General features: G+C 43.6%; 1 protein-coding gene across 3 annotated transcripts in view; it reads left to right on the forward strand.

Moving 5' to 3' along the window:
• FAM172A (family with sequence similarity 172 member A) overlaps positions 1-22408 on the forward strand; it is a 584686-nt gene that overhangs the window by 22700 nt on the left and 539578 nt on the right. For all 3 annotated transcript variants that reach the window (XM_033918947.1, XM_033918858.1, XM_033919030.1), the window contains exon 3: positions 1036-1137. In XM_033918947.1, coding sequence (XP_033774838.1) covers positions 1036-1137 — 102 coding nt within the window. The remainder of the gene's footprint in view (positions 1-1035; positions 1138-22408) is intronic.

Genomic DNA, 22408 nt, shown 5'->3' on the forward strand with positions numbered 1-22408 from the left:
AGGGGGCAGAAAGGAGGAGAGGCACTGGAGCATGATTCATTGTGGAAAGGACGATTAATTGCCGCTGTGTTGAAATGTCCCATGATAAAACAGCGGTGATGAAACGTTCCATTCCAAGACAGCATGGTAGAATCTTGGTAGTTTATCCTCATTTCAAAATGCAAAACCATTAAAGTGATGTGTCATGAAATACAAGCAAGACCATTTGTTCATGTTTTTGCTGTAAAAAAAACCCTTCATATATTCATATCATATGTAATTTAATAGGGAATCCTTTTACTAAGCTGTGGTAAGTGCTAATATGTGCTTACTGCAGCTTAAAAGAACTTACTGTGGGATAAGGGATAGGGACTTGTATATTGCCTTTTTGTAGTTACACAACCACATTCAAAGCATTTTACTCAAGCATTTTCGTCTTCTGTCCTGGTGGGCTCATAATCTAATTTACCTGGGGCAGTGGAGGATTAAGTGACTTGCTCAAGGTTAAAAGGAGCAGCGTGTGGGTTTGAACCCACAACCTCAGGGTGTTGAGGCTGTAGCTCTAACCACTGCACCACACTCTGCACTGAGGAGTCCTACAATGAGGAGTGTAGTAAAATCCCAATGTGTTTGTGTTCAAACCACTTATGTGGTTTGTGGGGGGGTTGACGGAAATGGAGATTGGGCATTAAAGTGTGAATCAGCACAGCCACATTACCATGCGCTGATTAGTATGGGGTTTATGTGTGATTCCTTAATGCCTACAAAATGGGTGGTAGTAAGTGCTCATGCACTAATTTTTGTTAATGGCCACATGCTAATGGTAACATTAGTGCATGGCCATTAATTGGGAACATGGGTCCTCGGCCATTTCACAGCTGAGGTAAAAATGGCCTTGGCGTGCGGGAAAAACCAACATAGGTTCCCACTACCACAGCTTAGTAAAAGGATCCCTAGGTAATTTGTAAATATGCATTTATTTGTTGTTTTTTCAGTAAAATGTGTTTTTACCGTTTGGTGTAAAGATGTTGATGCTTATACAATTTACTCCTTCAGATTTGTTGTCTAGAATAGATTTGGATGAATTGATGAAGAAGGATGAGCCACCCCTTGAGTTTCCTGATACTCTTGAAGGATTTGAATATGCTTTTAATGAAAGTAAGTAATATAAACAAAAGTGGGATATGCTTTGGAGTAAAGCTGCTTAGATAATGGAACAGATTCAGTTTTTGATGTTCTTTGACGAGGTTGCATGGACAGTTGAATAAATGAGTAGAGACCTAGTTTTGGTTATGAGTTTGAAACCTATCATAGTCCGGTTTCAAACCCAACAATCCTCTCAATTTGTAAGTGAAAATGCATTAAGTATTCTGCTTTGTAATGGCAAAAAGAAACCAGTGCTTCAGAAAAGATAGGCACTTAACTGCCCTACAATGACAAAAAGAAGCATTTGCTTAGGGGCACCTTCCTGCTTGTGTGGGGAAAAATATTTAGAAAATTTAAACATTGTGGATGATGGCAGATGAAGACCAATTGACCCATATAATTTGCTAAGTTATTATGATGTATGCTGACAAGTATATTTTCTACCGAATAGATGTAGGTACTTCACTGCTTAAAGAAGTATGATATTGCTTTTTGTACAACAGGACTGATTTTGTTGTTTTTCTTCCTGAATAGATGAGCATACAAGTTTCCATATTTCTATAACGCTTATGCCTTCCCTCTCCCACCCACAAACTACTATGTTTATAATAGTCTAAACAGATCTCAAGACTAAGGCAATTGCCAGAGCATCAGGTCATTTATTACCTCTTCCCCTAAACCTTGCTGGGTAATACCCGACCACCAGTCTGCCAGGATTGACTCTTGTCTGTTGTGGAATTGCTACGTATTGTCATCAGGCCTACAGGTTTTGTTTTGTTTTAGCTGCTGCTTCCTTTTATACATTTTTTTAACTGATCATTTCACCCATTACTTCTGCTCTTGAAGCAGTGAAAGGTATTTGCTGTATTTTAGTGTCTTAGGGCCCTTTTACAAAGCCACAATAACGATTCCTGCATGACAAATGTGATGCAGCCAATTCAGTTCCTATGGGCTTCTTTGCAGTTGTGCTGGGAATCACTACCACAGGTTTGTAAAAGGGGCCCTTAACCTTATTCTTACCACTATCTTCTAAATTTGTCTTGAGTATCCTGAATTCTTTCACAATATTTTGTTTTGCTACCTCCGATTATCATAGATTGTTTTAGGCCTCTATCACTGTTTCAGTTGAAAAGGAAAAAAGAAAACAAAAACCTAACAACTTTTGTGGTATTTCCTGTGAACCCTTCCTCCATACAATTTTATATCATAGCCACTTTATTTTTTGAATTTATTTTCCATGGGAAGATGACATTTTCCATACATTATTGTAGCTTTTATGTAGGATTGAGCATATGCCTTTCCTTGAGATAGCAGATTTCACCAACATAATTTTCAGTCACTACTTAATTTTTTCTTTTGGCAGTTTAAAACTCTTAAGATTTACCTATGCTTCCTTTTTATTACTTACTACTATTTATCGTTTCTATAATGCTGAAAGGCATATGCAACGCTATACATTTAATATGTAATAGACAATCCCTGTTCAGAAGAGCTTACAATCTGATATGGACAGACAGACAGACAAGTTACATTGAGGTTGGGGAGTTTCTTGCAGAGAGAATGAAAGGATGCATATGGGTGTCTTATGGTGAGTGTGAATTAGGATTTGAAAGCAGCTTCGAAAATATGGGCTTTTAGCTTGGATTTGAATACTGCTAGAGAGGGAGTCTGACTTGGCCAGTCTGTCTCAGGCATACAGCACAGCAAGACAGAAGGGATGGAGTCTGGAGTTGAAAGTGGAGAAAGGCACGGAAAGGAGGAGTTTACTGGGGGGGGGGGAGGGAAGGTGGAGATAAGTGAGGCAAGACACTGAGAAGCTGAGGAGTGAATGCACTTGTAGGTCAGTAAGAAGAGTTTGAACTGTATTCGGAAATGGATGCAAAGCCAGTGAAGTGACTTAAGGAGAAAGGTAGTGTATATGGTGGCTCTTGTGGAATGAGTTGTGCAGCAGAATTTTGAATGGATTGTAGGGGAGAGAAATGGTTGAGCGGAAGACCTGAGAGAAGCAAGTTGCAGTAATCTGAGCGAGAGATGTTAAGGATTTGGATAAGAGTTTTAGAAGTGTGCTTGGAAAGGAGAGGTTGGAATTTGGTAATATTAGAGGAAGAAGTGACAGGCTTTACTGGTTTGTTGGATCTAAGCAGAGAAGGAGAGAGAGGCAACAAAGATCACCCCTAGAAGGAGAGTGTTATCCACAGAAATAGAGAATGGGGGAGGCGGGGGTTGGGGGTGGGGTGGAGGGGAAGATAAAGATAAGGAGCTCAGTCTTAGCTATAATATCTGCCGTCCTTTACTATGTTACTATATTCAGTTTTAGATGGCAGTGAGAAATCAAGGTGGCGGTGTCGGACAGGTAGGCTGAGACTTGGGGATTGGATTCTTATAGAGATATCTGGTGTGGAGAGGTAGATCTGGGGGTCATCAGCATAAAAGTGATACTAAAAGTCATGGGAGGAGATCAGTGCACCGAGGGAGCAGGTATAAATGGAGAAAAGGTGAGGTCCCAAGACAGAACCTAGAGGTACACCATTTGATAATGGGATAGCAGTGGAGGAAGAAGAGGAGGATCCACCATTGCATACACAGAAAGTGTGGTGGGAGAGATAGGAAGAGAACAGAACCCTGGAATCCCAGTGAGGACAGCATATGATTTATTCGCTGAAGAAATATGACCACATCACCGCCACATACCTCGACTCACACTGGCTCCCAATACAAGCAAGAATACAATTCAAATTTTACTGTCTACTATTTAAAGCAATCAATGGAGAAAGCCCAGCCTACTTGAACAACCACCTTATTGAAACTGACACAACCAGGCAAAGGAGAACCCAAACACCATTCTCGCACCCCCTGTACGATGGCTTACTGGCCACGCAGGCAGCAAAACTTGACCAGCAATTATCCAATCTACTGATGACGACACCAGACTACAAAACTTTCAGTAAAGAAATTAAAACCCTGCTATTCAAGAAATCCATCAAGACAAACTAACTCCACAGGAAGTATTTCAATCCCCCAAAGTAACCTGCTCAACTATATAATCTCTTCTGGAATTGTCCAGATAACCTCTAATGTAATCCTCCTTGAACCGCAAGGTAATGGCAGAATAAAAGTCACTAATGTAATGTGATCAACACTGTTGAAATCAGTAGATAAATTGATAAGGATGGGATCTGACCAAGAGCAGGTCACTGGAGACTTTAGCAAGGATGTTTTCCATGGAATGTAGTGGGCAAAAGCCTGACTGAAGTGGGTCAAGAATAGCTTGAGAAGAAAGAAAACCAGGTAACAGCATGAACTGCATGTTCAAGTAGCTTGGGTAAGGGAAGGAAGGAGATGGGGGTGATAGTTGGAAGGATAAGCATTATCAAGACTCCGCTCTATGTGTTCCCTGTGATAGTTGAAGGACATATGGAATCTAGTGAGGGTTTTTTGAGGAGATGTGTAACTATGGTATGTTTGAAGACATTGGGAACTGTTGCAATGAACAGTGATAGGTTGAGGATGTGACAGATAGGAGGGATGACATTGGGAGAGATAGCACTGAGTAGGTGGGTGGGCATTAGATCAGAGGAGCAGGTGGTGGATTTGGAGGAGGAGAGATGTGCAGTTTCCTCTTCAGTGATTTCAGAAAAGGGGGGGAAGGTGAAGTGGGGAGGGTTTGGTGGTGAGGCCACTTTGAGTATGGAGTTTAATGTGGTAAAGAGATGGCAAGGATTAGAGCTAAGAGAGTTAGTTAAATAGACATAGCATTCTTGTTTGGCAAGTGAGAGGTCAGAGTGGAAAGATGTGAGCAGGAATTTGAAGTATATGCAGTTGGCATGTGTGCGGGATTTAGACCAAAGATAATCATCAGATCAGGCACAGGAGTGCAGGTAGCAGATGTTGGAGGTCAGTCAGGGCTGGGGTTTGGTGTGCTTTATAGGATGTAAGAAAGATGGGAGGAGCAGAAGAGAGGATAGTGTTACAGGATTTGACAGCTTCATTGACGGTGGTGGAGAGAGTCAAAAGCCTGAAGGTTCAAACGAATTAGTAATGATTGGACGGGTCTGGAGAAGGGTGATGTATTGTAACGTTAACAGATGGTGATCAGAGAGGTACAGAAATTGTTGATAGAGCAGTTGAAGAAGACAAGGTCAAGATGGTGGCCATTCTGGTGTGTAGGGGTGGTAGAACACAGCTGGATGTTGAATGAGGATGTTAGAGCAAGAAACCTGGAAGTGTAGGAGTTGGCATGGTCGTCACCCTGGATGCTGATTTCACCCAAGGATGAGGAAAGGGGATTAGGATTCAAGAAAGGAGGAGAGCCAGGATTCAAAGTTTGTGAGAAAGGAAGAGAGGGACTTATAAGGGGGTCAGAGGGGTAGAGGAGCAAATCAACGGATGGAGTGGACTTCAAAGGAGGGAGAGCAATAAGATTGAGGTGGAAGTAGGGGTTGATATCTGCAAAATGGTGAAAATAAGGGCTCTCACAAAAAAATAGAACCTATTTAGAAAGAATGATGTAACTAAATGCAAAAAAGATTCTTATAAAACACAAGGGAAGAGGCACCCAACTTAATGGTATCAGTGTATTTTGCTATGTAACCAAAAAAGTAACTAAACGTGGTTATGAAACAGGTCCTCAGTATTCGCAACTCAATCGGGATACCACAGTTTAGAGTTGAGAGCTTGTGATAACCCAGCAGGGTATATTAAGCAAGATACATCCCTGGACCTTGTTTCAAGTGCCTAGTGCAAAAAAGCAACAAAAGTGAAGGGCATCTAATCTTTACACTATATAAGCACAAGTCAGTTAAGACAAAAGGTTTGTCACAAAAGGAGTCCTAACCCCTAGTATGACGCCCAATCAAATGGGATAAATTGTTATTAATAAATAGAATAACAGTACGTAAAGTGTCCATAGTAGAAATACTTTTGTAATCCGTGCTGTAATTTTTTGCACTAGGCACTTGAAACAAGGTCCAGGGATGTATCATGCTTAATATGCCCTGCTGGGTTATCACAAGCTCTCAACTCTAAACTGTGGTATCCCGATTGAGTTGTGAATACTGAGGACCTGTTTCATAACCACATTTAGTTACTTTTTTGGTTATACAGTGGTGCCTCGCATAACGGACGCCTCGCACAGCGAACGCTGCGCACAACGAACTTCAGGTCTTGCTTCCCACAACGAACTTCGTTTCACACAACGAAGTCGCCCGAGCTGCATCCTTCCGCGCAGGCACTGCGCTTAACTGCCCTCTCTCCGCCTGGCTCCCTGTGCAGTGGCGGACCGTCGGCTCGCAGGGGCCCGGCGCCTACTGCTGATGCGTTGGGGGGGGGCGGAGCTACTCTCGCCGCTTCCCCGATGCTAGAAAAATAACAGCTTTGTTCTCTCTCACCATTGGCAATCTGTTTACATATTGAAAGAAACAGGAAAACAAAAGCTTATCCATTTAGACCATTTTGTAATACTGTAAGTATAAACTAGTATTATAGACAGAATGATCTGCCCAAGGAAATGGACAACATTTTCAACCATGCAGGCATTTAAAAAATGAACAGTTAAGTCCCAGTTTTTGCCGCTGAGACTCTGCCCTCTCTCACTGTAAAATTAGACTCTACTTGGTCTGTCTTTAAATTTAAAAAATGTGTGTTGTTTTAAAAAACAATTATGTTTTTAGATGTATCTAAATAAACATAATAACAAAAAATTTATCTTTTTTTATGTCATCTTAGCATATTTTATGCTGCAGAACGAATTATTTTTTTTAACATGTATTGTTATGGGAAAACGCGTTTCACATAACGAACTTTTCGCATAACAAACTTGCTCCTGGAACGAATTAAGTTCGTTGTGTGAGGCACCACTGTATAGCAAAATACACTGATATCACTGAGTTGGGCACCTCTTCTCTTGTGTTGTAAAAGGAGGAATCTTTTTGCATTTAGAAAATAAGGGCTAAACAACACCTCCACAACCAACTGGATGAAGTGTATGTGAGAAAAGGTCGCTTTCATGACAAAGGGTGGCAGAGTGTTCAGGGAAGATCCAGGTCTCAGTTAATGGCAGTGGGTGGAGACTTTGAGAGATAGAGGTCATGGATAAAGGTAAGCTTGTTGGAGACAGAACAGGCATTCCACAGGGTGTATGAAAAAGGCAGAGAGGAGAGAGGAGGAAAGGTACATAAGAATAGCCTTACTGGGTCAGACCAATGGTCCATCTTGCCCAGTAGCTCATCCTCATGGTGGCCAATTCAAGTCACTAGTACCTGGCAAAATCCAAAAGAGTAGCAACATTCCATTCTACCGATCCAGGGCAAGCAGTGGCTTCCCTCATGTCTGTCTCAATAATTCTATGGACTTTTCCTCCAGGAAATTGTCCAAACCTTTTATGAAAACCAGCTACGCTATCTGCTCTTACCACGACCTCTGGCAATGTGTTCCAGAGCTTAACTATTCTCTAAGTGAAAAAATATTTCTTCCTATTGGTTTTAAAAGTATTTCCCTGTAACTTCATTGAGTGTCCCCTAGTCTTTGTAATTTTTGACAGAGTGAAAAATCGATCCACTTGTACTCATTCTACTCCACTCAGGATTTTGTAGACTTCAATCATATCTCCCCTCAGCCATCTCTTTTCCAAACTGAAGAGCCCTAACCTAACCTTTTTAGTCTTTCTTCATATGTGAGGCGTTCCTTCCCCTTTATCATCTTTGTCACTCTTCTTTGAACCTTTTCTAGTGCTGCTATATCTTTCTTGAGATAAAGAGACCAGAATTGAACGCAATAGTCCAGGTGAGGTTGCACCATAGAGCAAGACAGAGGCATTATAACATTCTTGGTTTTGTTAACCATCCCTTTTTTTAATAATCCTTAGCATCTTGTTTGCTTTTTTGGCTGCTTCTGTACATTGGGTGGAAGGTTATCATTGTATCGTCTACAATAACACCCAGATTTTTTTCTTGTGCGTTAACCCCCAAGGTAGACCCAAGCATCCGGTAACTGTGATTTGGGTTATTCTTCCCAAAGTGCATCATTTTGCATTTGTTCACATTAAATTTCACCTGCCACTTCCATGCCGTGTCTTCCAATTTCCTACGGTCTGTCTGCAAATTTTCACAATCTGCATGCATTTTAACAACCTTGAACAGTTTAGTGTCATGTGCAAAATTAATCACCTCACTCATTGTCCCAGGAATAAGACTGGTTACATTACAGTGTGACCCGCATGAGTAGGGTGAGGATTGATTGGGAACAGGATTGGGATTGATATCCCCGGCAGAAAGCATGAGAAGAAGTAAGAGAATTCAGGTGAGTGTGGGAGAGGCATGGGGAGCCACACTGAGACGCAGTGAATGAGATGAGATAAAGTGTTGAAGCTTTAGGGCTGAGAAGACAGTGGTGGACAAAAAAGGGGGGGAGGTGAGGTGGTGAATTCAAAAAATGAGTGATATGGTGGTGGTGGGTTCAATAGTTTGGGATAAAGAGAGAGATTGTGAAAAATCAGTAATAGGAGGAGGATGTGGTGCACAGAAGTCATGGTGGAGGGAGGGGAAGGAGTGGGTAACAGTCACCTCCTTAGTGGACAATGAGATGTGACAACGGTCATATGGTTAAAATTGCCTGGGAACTAGTGTCATAGGATGAGGGTGAGAAGTGGCTTATCAGGGAGACTTCAATCATGAGAGGCTTGGTTATGTGAGTGCTCAAGGTAAGAAGGTAGGGTTGAGAATGGGTAAAAATGAAGTTCCCACAAAAGACAGAGGAGGAAGTTAGCTATAAGCACCTTTTTAAAAGGAGGCTTCAGAAGGAATCATTTTGGAGTTAATGAGCAGCAGGTAACCAGTAAATTTGTAGGGAAGTTCTTGAGTGATCAAGGTAGAAAGAGGGATGAGTACATTAGTGCCTTTTTGTTCTGGTTTTCCCTTTCATTAAGGAGAATAAAAGTTGTAAAGTTTTTTGTAATTTATCCTACTTTGCTGTGATTGTCTTGATTAAGAATTCCATGTAGAATAAGAATATAACATCTAACGCTGCAAAATACATTTGGTAAATGAGATTTTCTTTTATTTATGGGTATACAATTTTCGCAAAAGTGTAAGAAAACATTCTAAAAATCTGAGAGCAAGAAAAGAAAGTGTATTACCTTGATCTTACTCTTGTGTCTATCTTGAATACTTCACATTATGCTGAAGGGTCATAGGGCTGGAAGAGATTAAAATACTGTTTAAATTTTTCATGGCACCCATAGGCCACATACTTCCCCTCATGTCGTTTTCTACACCTATTCAAATGTTATCAACAGACCTATGATTGATTGGTGGTATGGATGTCTGAGATCCTGTTTTCCTTCCCCCAAAAAGTTTGCATGGTTATGCTTGTTTCAAGTAGCTGAGCATTTTTTGTGGTAATTAGTAGTTTTTTACCAGCTTGTATTTTTGCTTCAGAGAATATCGTTTGAGTATTAAAGTAGTAGTTCCCAAACTTGCTTAGTTCACAGCATAGGTATTGGAACGGGGGGGGGGGGCACAGGGGCCTTGGCCTCCCCAAAAATTGGCACTTCCCAGGCTCTTCACCTGCGTGGTAATGAACAGGTGTGTGTTTTGGCGCACCTGCTCGGCGCTGAGTGGCTTTTTGACTGGCTCCCGCGAATTCTCATGAATCGCGAGAATTCACAGGAGCCAGTCAACAAGCTGCTCAGCGCCAAGCAGGTGCGCCAAAGTGCGCTCCTGCTCTTTGCTGCTGAGCGGCAGAAGAAAGCCGTTCCTGAGGGTGAAGAGCCTGACAGGGGAGGGAGGGAAGGGGGCTGGGGGTTGGGTGCAGAGCCTGATAGGGAGAGGCTAGGTGGAAAGGGTAGGGAGTTGGAAGTTGGGAAGGCAGGGAGGACGGATGCTCAGGGGGTTGGGAAGACAGATACTACACATGCTGGGAGAGGATTGGGAAGGACAAATGCAGGGCCTGGGGAGAGGGTAGGAAAGGAGAGGGGGCCTAGGTGCAGTGCAGTGCCTGACAGAGGGGGGAGGGAAGGGGGCTGGGTGCAAAGCCTGATAGGGAGAAGCTGGGTGTAGGGGGTAAGTAGTTGGAAGTTGGAAAGGCAGGGAGGACAAATGCTCAGGGGGTTGGGAAGACAGATACTGCACATACTGGGAGAGGGTTGGGAAGGATAAATGCAGGGGCTGGGAAGGGTAGGAAAGGAGGTAAAGAGAGATGCTGCACAGGTGGAGTAGTGGGAAAGTAGAGAAAGAAATGCTGCCAGTGGGGGAGGGAAAAGGAACGGAGAATTGTTGGATATAGGTGTGTGGCATGAGAGGGAAAGAGAGATGATGTATATGGGGAAAGGAAGAAAGTGGGAGAATTGTTGGACATGATAATGGTGGAGAGGAGGGAGGGTGAAATGTTATACTTGGAGGGAGGAGAGATGACCCAAAGAAGGGAGAGATGTCAGACCACTGGAATGGGAAGGAAATAAAGAGAGATACCAGACCACAGAAAGGAGAGGAGAGAGATGTTGGACCACGGGAAGAGGGAGGGAAGGAGAGAGAGATTCCAGACCATGGGAAGGAGAGGAGAAAGATGCCAGACCTTATGAGGGTGGAAGGGGGAAGACAGAGATGTCTAACCATGTGAGAGGGATGAGATGGTACATAGGGATGGAGGGGAAGGGGATACAGAGGGAGGAGATGGTATACAGTAATGGATGTGGCAGGGAAGAGATAAGAAGAAATGCTTCTTATGGATAGATGGGAGTAGGGGAGAAGAAAGAGGGAGAAGATAGTACACATGTATAGATGGGAAGGGAAGGCATGGATGGAAAAGTAGATTTTGAGAAGAAAGCAGAAAAATGGAAGAAAGTTGAATGTTAAAAGTTAATCCTAAAGATGGATGTATGACAGAAAGTGAAGGAGAGAAAAACAGCAAATGGATAAGGTGGCCCTGGATATACAGTTAAGAACACAGACAGAAGGAAGTGCAGCCAGAGACTGGGAAAGATAGTATGAAAACCAAAATCACCAGACAACAAAGGTAGGGGAAATAATTTTATTTTCAATTTAGTGATTGAATTGTGCTAATTTTGGGAGTTTACATCTGCTGTCTATTTTGCACTGTTCAGGAAGAAATGCATGTATTTCTATTTTTCTGGGGTTGTACTGCATGCTGAGTCTTGAATCTTAGGGTTTTGTTTATATATATTAGTACTTTTAGTTTGTGATCCCGTATTTGCATAGGGGTTTATCTGTGTTCTGGTAGGAATGAATGTTAAGAAGCATACGTACAGTGTGCTTTGTGTAGTTTAATTTTGTGGTTAACCATTATGTATTGTTAATAAGATTATATTGTGTGTGTATGTATGAAAAATGAATGGAAACAATGGAGCTTGTGGGCCCCTCCCAAACAAAAAAGCGTTCCTTTGCCTATGGTCCACAGCACCATTACTGTTTAATTTTTTTCATGGCACCCATAGTCCACGTACTTCCCCTCAGGTCGTCTTCTCCCCCTGTGTCCCCTGGTGGAGTCCTACCTTTGTTGGTTGCGATGTCTAAACCCTGCTAGCTGAAGTGGTCTGCTGCCTGAGTCTGTGTGCGCTGGTGACTGAAGCATGCTGCTGATTTCCTTGCTGCTTTAGGCAGCATGGATCTTAGGACTGGAATAGCAGACTGTTTTAGCTTGTGGGACTTGGGCATCCCTACCAACCATTCCACAGGTGCTACAGTTTTGAAGGGAATTTTTAAAACATGCCATGGCTCCCCTGTGAGTTTGCTGCAGCGTTCTAGGGTGTTGTGGCCTTCAGTTTGGGAACTGCTGGACAAAAGAAATTGTTCACTTTGCCTCTATTTGCTCAGAATTTACTGTACCTATACCAAATGATTGTTTCAGCTGATCTTGGAAATCTCCAATGACTAGTTGACTCTTTTGTCAAGTTCATGCTAAATTTTAAACAAAAATTTTAACTAAATTTTTATTAAATCTTCATGCAATAATTCTGGTAATTTATTGCAGTATAGTGATGTCCTCTTGTATTTCATCCATTTCTTTCATCGTGAATTTGCACAGCAAATATAAATTTGAAAAATAAAAAGCCATCAAATTTCACATAAATGTATAGCTTCAGAATAAGTATAACAATTCTAAAAACATGCAATATTAAGTTTTATTATACAGGCATACACATTTGTTGGAAGTACCACCAATATATTCTTCAAGCATATTAAGCCAAACATATTTCATACTTTGTAAAACAGTTATCATGTAGAACCAAATCACCATTGAAAAAAAAAAAAGGAAACACAAGCTATATTTCACTCAAATGACCTTCCTCCATTGCAGTGGTGGTGGGATTTATTAATTTCCATGGACAGTATTGTAGAGAATTCCTAAAGTACAATGGTGTAACTAAACTTGTATAATTAAATGAAAAAAGAAACATTGCAAAGACGTACTCTGTTATATATAACAGTGAAAATGAAGAGAAATTTCTTATGTTTAATAATAATTTAGAATTACTCTTTATCCTTTGTATTACCTTTTTAGTTTCCTGAAAAAAAGCTGTACACATTCAGTTTAAGGTTTTTGTCATACAGCAAACCATAATATAGTTAATGCATTATAAATATCCTTTATTATTGGAGTCCATCATAATGTGCTGATTATCTTCAGCCAGGAATAAGTAGTCAAAATTTGCTTCAAATAACTTGCCATTATGAACAGTAGACTTATTGTACGGATGTCATAAAAAAAGAACTGGCATTGTCAAAACCATATGACTTAATCAGCCAATCAGTACATAAACCAATCCTCTTGATTACCTAGTATTCCAGGCAACTTAGTGCAATTGGTTCTGTCCTTTTTAGCAATATAGGCCGTACTAGCAAGTTAACACAATGATGATGCATTGTTGTACCTATAAAACCACCAACAGTTTAGTGGTTAGAGCAGTTGTCTGGGAGCCATAAGGACCAGACCTGAAATCCCAATCCTTGTGGCCTTGAGCAAGTCACTTAGGGGGGAATTCATCAAAGGGCGCTAACTGATTTAGCACAAACTAAATGCTAAAATACCCATTATATTCCTTTGGGCCTCTTAGGGCCTGTTTTACAAAGCCGCACGGCAACAGCCCCGAAGCCCATAGAGATTTAACCTTTTCCTGTCGTAATAAATTTTACGTTACGCTGGTTCCAATTGTAATTATTTTAGCAAAGTTTTGTATTATTCACTGTTATCATTTATGGCTATTGTAAACATAATGTAAATAAGTCATAAGTCTATAAATTCAAATATTTTGTGTTCCTGGTTCTTTATTAGCCATACAGACTGTTTATCCACTGTCTATGTCATTTTTGGAATGCCCCGTCATCCGGGGCACACAATAGGAAAAGGTTAAAGGGCTTCGGGGCTGTTGCCGCGTGGCAGCCGCTAGCGCGGCTTTGTAGAAGAGGGAGTTAGTGTTTTAGTCTGTGCAAAATCGAGTGGCATCCCTTAATGAATTCCCCGCTCAGATCTCCTATTTATAAAGCTGTGGTAATCACTAATGCATACTCATCGTTGCTTAAAAGGGTGCTGTAACAAAACCCCCAATATGCATGTGCTAAAATTTTTTCTTGAAGGTGACGTGTTTGGGGGCAAAGAGTGGTCTTGACCATGCTAATCAATTAGTGCAGCCACGTTACTGCACACTAACTCCCTCTTTTATTCAAGGTGCGCTAGAGGTTTTTAGTGTGGACTGGCAAGGTAAGTGCTCCCGACTTATAGGAATTCTATGAGCATCATAGCATTTACTGCATTGGCTCACGCTAAAAACCTCTAGTGCAGCTTGATAAAAGGAGTCCTAAATGATTAGCATGGGAGTGTTTACTGTCTATAAATAAATGGGAAGAGTTCATATGCTAATTTTTGGTAATGACCAAGTGCTAATGGCAACATTAGAGTATGTCCATTAATTCAGAAAATGGAAAATCCAGCCATTAACAGGTGGGCAAAACCCATATTAGGGCACATTAGGCCACTTTTTACCACAGCTTAGTAAAAGGAGCTCTTAACCCTCCGTTGCTTCAGGTACAAACTTATCTCCCCCTTTTACTAAGCTGTGGTAAAGGTTTTTACTGCAGCCCAGAGTGCTAAATGCTCCAAAGCTCATAGAATTCCTATGAGCATATTGGAGCAGTGCTGGAGCATTTAGCAACCCAGGCCACGGTCGAAACCCCAATCGTGGCTTAGTAAAAGAGGGCCTTAGATTGGGGACAGGGAGAAACCTACTGTTCCTGAATGTACCGTATTTTCGCGGATATAACGCGCGCGTTATACGTGATTTTACGTACCGCGCATACCCCTCGCGCGTTATATGCCTGAGCGCGGTATACAAAAGTTTTTAAACATAGTTCCCACCCCGCCCGACGCCCGATTCACCCCCCCAGCAGGACCGCTCGCACCCCCACCCCGAACGACCGCTCGCACGCGCTCCCACCCGCACCCGCATCCACGATCGGAGCAAGAGGGAGCCCAAGCCCTCTTGCCCGGCCGACTCCCCGACGTCCGATACATCCCCCCCCCCGGCAGGACCACTCGCACCCTCACCCCGAAGGACCGCCGACTCCCCAACAATATCGGGCCAGGAGGGAGCCCAAACCCTCCTGGCCACGGCGACCCCCTAACCCCACCCCGCACTACATTACGGGCAGGAGGGATCCCAGGCCCTCCTGCCCTCGACGCAAACCCCTCCCCCCAACGACCGCCCCCCCCCAAGAACCTCCGCCCGTCCCCCAGCCGACCCGCGACCCCCCTGGCCGACCCCCACGACACCCCCACCCACCTTCCCCGTACTTTGTGTAGTTGGGCCAGAAGGGAGCCCAAACCCTCCTGGCCACGGCGACCCCCTAACCCCACCCCGCACTACATTACGGGCAGGAGGGATCCCAGGCCCTCCTGCCCTCGACGCAAACCCCCCTCCCTCCAACGACCGCCCCCCCCTCAAGAACCTCCGACCGACCCGCGACCCCCCTGGCCGACCCCCCCACCCCCCTTCCCCGTACCTTTGGAAGTTGGCCGGACAGACGGGAGCCAAACCCGCCTGTCCGGCAGGCAGCCAACGAAGGAATGAGGCCGGATTGGCCCATCCGTCCTAAAGCTCCGCCTACTGGTGGGGCCTAAGGCGCGTGGGCCAATCAGAATAGGCCCTGGAGCCTTAGGTCCCACCTGGGGGCGCGGCCTGAGGCACATGGGCCAAACCCGACCATGTGTCTCAGGCCGCGCCCCCAGGTGGGACCTAAGGCTCCAGGGCCTATTCTGATTGGCCCACGCGCCTTAGGCCCCACCAGTAGGCGGAGCTTTAGGACGGATGGGCCAATCCGGCCTCATTCCTTCGTTGGCTGCCTGCCGGACAGGCGGGTTTGGCTTCCGTCTGTCCGGCCAACTTCCAAAGGTACGGGGAAGGGGGGTGGGGGGGGTCGGCCAGGGGGGTCGCGGGTCGGTCGGAGGTTCTTGAGGGGGGGGGCGGTCGTTGGAGGGAGGGGGGTTTGCGTCGAGGGCAGGAGGGCCTGGGATCCCTCCTGCCCGTAATGTAGTGCGGGGTGGGGGTAGGGGGTCGCCGTGGCCAGGAGGGTTTGGGCTCCCTTCTGGCCCAACTACACAAAGTACGGGGAAGGCGGGTGGGGGTGTCGTGGGGGTCGGCCAGGGGGGTCGCGGGTCGGCTGGGGGACGGGCGGAGGTTCTTGGTGGGGGGGCGGTCGTTGGGGGGAGGGGTTTGCGTCGAGGGCAGGAGGGCCTGGGATCCCTCCTGCCCGTAATGTAGTGCGGGGTGGGGTTAGGGGGTCGCCGTGGCCAGGAGGATTTGGGCTCCCTCCTGGCCCAATATTGTCGGGGAGTCGGCGGTCCTTCGGGGTGGGGGTGCGAGTGGTCCTGCCGAGGGGGGAGAAGAATCGGACGTCGAGGGGGGGCATCAGGCTTTCAGGATGGGGACAGGACTTCAAGGGGGGACAGGCAGACCTTCAAGGGGGGACAGGCAGACCTTCAAGGGGGGACAGGACTTCAAGGGGGACAGGCACGGAGAGGCGGGGCAGTGCACCGAAAGTCAGGGCGGGTGAATGGTGAGTCGGGGCAACCAGAGGAGAGTCGGGGCAACCAGATGAGAGTCGGGGAGGGCGAAAGGAGAATCGGGGTGGCCAGAGGAGAGTCGGGGAGAGCGAAAGGAGAGTCGGGGTGGCCAGAGGAGAGTCGGGCAGCATGCGCGTTATATGCCTGAGCGCGGTATAGAAAAGTTTTTGTACATATCATCGTGATTTCTGCGCGCTATACCCCTGTGCGCGTTTTACAACGGTGCGCGTTATATCCGCGAAAATACGGTAACTCACCTTGAACAGCTACTGGAAAAGTATGAATTAAATACAAATAAATAAAATAAACACAACAATAATTTGTTTAAAAAAAATTCTACATTTAAATCATTTGGATGCAATTATTCTAATTTTCAAAAATTGCTTAATCATATTCTTCCCTTTGATTTAGGATAACTTATCTGTTGAAAAAAAATTGGAGGAAACAAATTGCTTATCATCATTAGATTCAATAAGTATCAGAATGTCAAAGGATATTAAATAATTAGGATCAACTAAGGAGGATGGGGAAATACATGGGAAAACAAGAGACTATATTGTAATGATGGGCTACATCTTACTATAGCAGGAAAAATAATCCTTGCTGAGAAATTTAGACAATGTTTATAGACTTTTAAACTAGAATGTGGGGGGTGACAATTATGGAGGCCATCCACAGCAAAAGACAAGATGTGATGGTAGCAAAGATAGCAATGTAAACAATATCAGCAACTCATTTCTTAGCAATGCAACAGGAAGCGAAATTAAACAAAAAAACTAGAAAAAATTAGTTTACCACTGAAAGATAACTGGAAAGCAATGACCACAAACACTTGAGATCTAAGCAGCAAAGTTCATGATCTTCAAGCCCTGATCTAGATATTGTTGCTATCACAGAGACATGGTTCAGTAAATCCTGTGGATGGGATGCAAACATACTAGGATATAATCTTTTTAGGAAGAACAGAGAAGGTCAAAAGGTGGAGGAGTAACTCTCTATGTAAAGATCGATATCCAAGAGACTGAAATGCAGGGAACCTGGGGAGAGGAAGAAGCGATATGAATCATTTGGAAAATAGAAAATGGAACTTCTGTCTATGTGGGTGTAATCTACAGACCACTGACTCAATCATAGCAAATTGATAAATATCTGATTGCAGATATCCAAAAGTTGGGAAAGAAAGAGGAGGTGCTACTGTTTGGAGATTTCAAACTGCTGGAAGTGGACTGGAAAGTTCCATCTGCAGAATTGGAAAGAAGTAGGGAGATTGTGGATGCCTTTCAAGAGGCTTTCCTCAGACAAATGGTTACAGAACCCATGAGGGGAAAAGCAATATTTGATATGGTCCTCACAAATGGGGAGAGTATCTCTAATGTTCGAGTGGGTGCCTGCCTGGGAAGTAGTGATCATCAAACGGTTTGGTTTGATATAACAGCTAAATGGAGGGTGACCACACAAAACTCAAAGTCCTAGATTTCAAACGTATGCACTTCAGCAAAATAGGAGAATACATAAAATAAGAGAGTACCTGAAGAAAGAGCTGTTAGGATGGGAGGACATAAGAGAAATGGAAAAACATTGGTCTAAGCAGAAATGAGCAATAAAAATGGCTAGAACATAAGAATTGCCTTCTGGGGCAGACCAGTGGCCCATCGTGCCCAGCAGTCCATTCATGCGGACTACTGACCTTTATGTGAAGAAAATGAAAAAAAAAAAACAAGAGAAAAAGAAACTGATATGGTTCTCCATACTCGTGGCAGAGAAAATAAAGGTAAAAGAGTTGCCGTCGTGAAATATAAAACTCAAGAAGAGGAGTACAGAAAGGACTAACAGGTGAAACTGAAAGAAGCCAAGAGAGAACGTCTGGCAAAAGTGCAAGTGGAAGAGCAAATGATTAAAAATGTAAAAAGGGAGACAAAAATTTTTTCAGATAATATTAGTGAAAGGAGGAAGATGAAAAATGGAATTGCGAGACTAAAAGATGCTATGAACCGATATGCGGAGAGTGATGAAGAAAAAGCAAACATGCTAAACAAATACTTCCGTGTTCATGGAAGAAAATCTTGGAGAAGGACAGATTGTCTGATAAAGTTACACACAAGATTGGAGTAGATACCGCGCCATTCACGGAAGAAACAGTTTAAGAACAACTTGAAAAATTGAAGGTCGACAAAACAATAGGACTGGATGGGATAAATCCCAGGATATTGAGGGAGCTCAGAGAGGTTATGATGGGTCCCATTAAACATTTATTCAACAAAACTTTAGAGATGGGAGTGGTTTCTAGGGCTTGGAGAAGAGTGGATGTGGCTCCTAACTCCCTATTCACAAAAGTGGTCACAGAGATGAAGCAAGAAATTACAGGGCGGTAAGCCTCACTTTGGTTATTGGAAAAATATTGGAAGCATTGCTGACAGAAAGGATAATGAAATTCCTAGAATCTAATGACAATATGGTTTTACTAAAGGTAAATCGTACCAAATGAATCTGATTGAATTTTTTGTGACCAGAGAATTGGATCAAGGACGTATGCTAGATGCAATTTACTTAGATTTCAGCAAAGCCTTTGACACAGTTCTTCACAGGAGGCTCTTAAACTTGATGGGCCAAGTTAGGACCCAAAGTGGTGAACTGGATTAGAAACTGATTGACGGACAGATGTCGGAGGGTGGTGGTTAATGGAATTCTCTCAGAGGAAGGAAAGGTGAGTAAGTGGAGTCCCTCAAGGATTGGTACTGGGACCGATTCTGTTCAATATGTTTGTGAGCAACATTGCTGAAGGGTTAGAAGATAAGGTTAGCCTTTTTGCAGATGATACCAAGATTTGTAACAGAGTGGACACCCCGGAGGGAGTGGAAAACATGAAAAAGGATCTGCAAAAGTTAGAAGAATGGTCTAGCGCAGGGCTGCCCAAGTCCAGTCCTCAAGATCTACTGGCAGACCAGGTTTTCAGGATATCCACAATGAATATGCATGAGAGAGATTTGCTTGCACTGTCTTCTTGGTATGCAAATCTCTCTTATTCATGTTCATTGTGGATATCCTGAAAACCTGGCCTCACAGTAGATCTCGAGGACCGGACTTGGGCAGCCCTGGTTTAGTGTCTGGCAACTAAAATTCAATAATGTGAAGTGCAGAGTGATGCATTTTGGGGGTAGAAATCCAAGGGAACCGTATGTGCTGGAAGGTGAGAGGCTGATAAGCACAGGTGGAGAGAGGGACCTTGGGGTGATTGTGTCTGAGGATCTAAAGGCATCTAAACAGTGATAAGGCGGTGACTGTAGCCAGAAGGATGCTAGACTGTATAGAAAGAGGAGTAACCATCAGAAGAAGGGATGTATAGGTCATTGGTGAGGCCACATTGGAGTATTGTGTTCAGTTTTGGAGGCTGTTGCTGGTGAAGGATTTAAAAAGACTTGAAGTGGTCCAGAGGAAGGCGATGGAAATGGTAAGGTTTTGACCATAAAGAAGTATGAAAAAAGACTGGAAGACCTAAATATGTACTGGAGGAGAGGAGGGATAGGGAAGATGTGATACAGACATTTAAATATGTGAAAGGTATTAATTTAGAACCAAATCTTTTCCAGAGAAGAAAAATGGTAAAATTAGAGGACATAATTTGAGGTTAAAGGGAGGAAGACTTAGGAGCAATGTTAGGAAATTCTTCTTCACAAAGAAATTCTCAAAAATGCAAACTCTTTTCCTTCCTTTAAGGGAATAAAATTGGTTGTAATTGTTTCCTATTCTTTTTTATACACATTTAGAGCAATTTGGAATGAAATTCCCTCTTATATTAGAACTCTCTTCTCCCTCCAGACTTTTTGTAAATCCTTGAAAACACAGCTATTTCAACGGTTCTTAGAGACTTCTCTTAAGGAATACTGAAATGAATTCTCTAGATCAGGGGTGCCCAATGCGTTGATCGCGATCAACAGGTCGCTCGCTCAGGCGACCCCAGTCGATCGTAGAGCGGGTTCCCTTCTTCCCTTCTCTTTTTTCCCCTCCTGACTGGCCTGCTCCTGAATTCTGCTGCTGCCTCCGCTGCTCAACATTAAAAAAAAAAAAAAAAAAAAAAAAACCGGCTTGGAGAACTTATGCTCCGGGGGCTAACATGTGCTCGTACCGGCTTCCCTCTGAAACAAGAAGTTATGTCCGGGGGGGAGAAGGGAAGCCGGAACGCACATGTTAGAGCCCCGTTCGCAGGCTAAAATGGGAGACCTGTCAGTGAAGCTTGCGATTTGCTCTTCTTGCTGCCAGGTCCTGCCTACTTTCTGTTTCTTCAAAGGCAGGACCCGGCAGCATTTCTCCCAATAGGTCGATCTTGGGCCGATCAGCCTTCCTCTCCCCGATGTCAATTCTGCCGTCGAAGAGGAAGTTCTGGCCAGCGGAACTTCCTCTCCGACGGCAAAATTGACGTCGGGGAGAGGAATGCTGGTGGGCCCGAAGCAAGGAGAGCTTGGCTGGCGGCGGGCGGCTTTGGGGGCCTGTTATCCGATGGCAGTGGCAGTGGCTTGGGGGAGGGCAGGGAGGGAGAAAGAGGGCAGGCAGGGAGACAGAAGGAAAGAAGAAAAACAGAAAAAAAGAAAGGGGGCATGAAGAGAGAAAGAAAGAGAGGGCAGGGAGAGAAGAAGAAAATGTTAGGGGGGGAGGAAATGAGGTCAGGAGGAGAGGAAGCATACAGGCTAAAAGAAGGGAAGAAAGATCGGATGCACAGTCAGAAGAAGAAAGTGCAACCAGAGACTCATGAAATCACCAGACAAGGTAGGAAAAATGATTTTATTTTAAATTTAGTGATCAAAATGTGTCTGAATTTATATCTGCTGTCTATATTTTACACTGTGGTCCCCTTTTACTAAACCGCAATAGCGGTTTTTAGCACAGGGAGCCTATGAGCGTCGAGAGCAGCGCTGGGCATTCAGCGCAGCTCCCTGCGCTAAAAACTGCTATCGTGGTTTAGTAAAAAGGGAGGGGGTGGGTATTTGTCTATTTTTGTATGGTTGTTACTGAGGTGACAGTGCATAGAGTCATCTGCTTTGACCTCTTTGAAAAAACCCCGGAATAGGAATGATAATTAACAATTCTATGCGTACAGTGTGCGTTGTGTTTTTTAAAAATTTTATTGTTGGTAGATCATTTTGACTTGGTCATTTTAAAAATAGCTCGCAAGCCCAAAAAGTGTGGGCACCCCTGCTCTAGATAGTAGGGAAACTTATTTTAATAGATGGTAGAAAGCTGTTTTTAAACAAACTAATCTCTATCTAATCCAACTATATTCATTTTGTTTATAAATTTGTTTTGAAAACTGAGTCGAGCTCCCTTTTTGGAAGATGATATTGTATATAAATTTAAGTTTTAGATTAGATGCTTGGCATGCCCTCCCCAGGGAAGTGGTGGAGAAGAAAATGGTGATGGAATTTAAAAAAAGTGTGGGATAAAAATAGAGGATCTCTAATTAGAAAACGAAGGATGTAAATTAAAGAACTAAGGCCGGTATTGGACAGACTTGCACAGTCTGTATCACCATATATGGTGATTCCGTGTAGGATGGACTGGGGTGGGCATCAATGGGAACTCCACTAACTTGGAACATGAGGTTGTTACTGGCCAGACTTTAACGGTAGATATCCTGCAAACAACGAGATGGTTGGCTAGGCTGGAGTGAGCTTGGATGGCGACTTCAGCATTTGGAACTTAGGACAATACCAGACTTTACAGTCTATTGTTTGTTTTTATTCATTTATAGCCCACTTTTTATAGAACGGCTAGTTAGGCATCAACATACATAATACAAATCTACATCAACAATTCAGTGACCAGCACTTACATCATTACGCTAAAACTCAGCGTCCATATTTCATACTGCAAAACAAATGTCTCTTCAGTAATTTCTTAGTGCCATGCAAATTTCCTTACTGTCTTTATACAGTGGTATTCGATTCCATTCCTGAGGACCTATACAAGAGAACATGCTAGTTCTAGAACTCACCAGCCTCAGGTATTTAACTGGAAGATTGACAGAATGAAGTTTTAGTAATGAGACATAAGGCAGAATAGAACACATCAAACTTTCCGGGGCCATGCCATGCACTCACAAGTAGACCATCACTAGCAGTCTATGGCCCAGAAATATCAAAGAAGAGACAAGTTAATTTAATCATGTACTCGTATTTTTTAATGGGTATAACATATGGACAGACTGGACCGTTCAGGTCTT

Source organism: Geotrypetes seraphini, chromosome 1 (genome assembly GCF_902459505.1).
Source record: "Geotrypetes seraphini chromosome 1, aGeoSer1.1, whole genome shotgun sequence".
NCBI classification, from domain to species: Eukaryota; Metazoa; Chordata; class Amphibia; order Gymnophiona; family Dermophiidae; genus Geotrypetes; species Geotrypetes seraphini.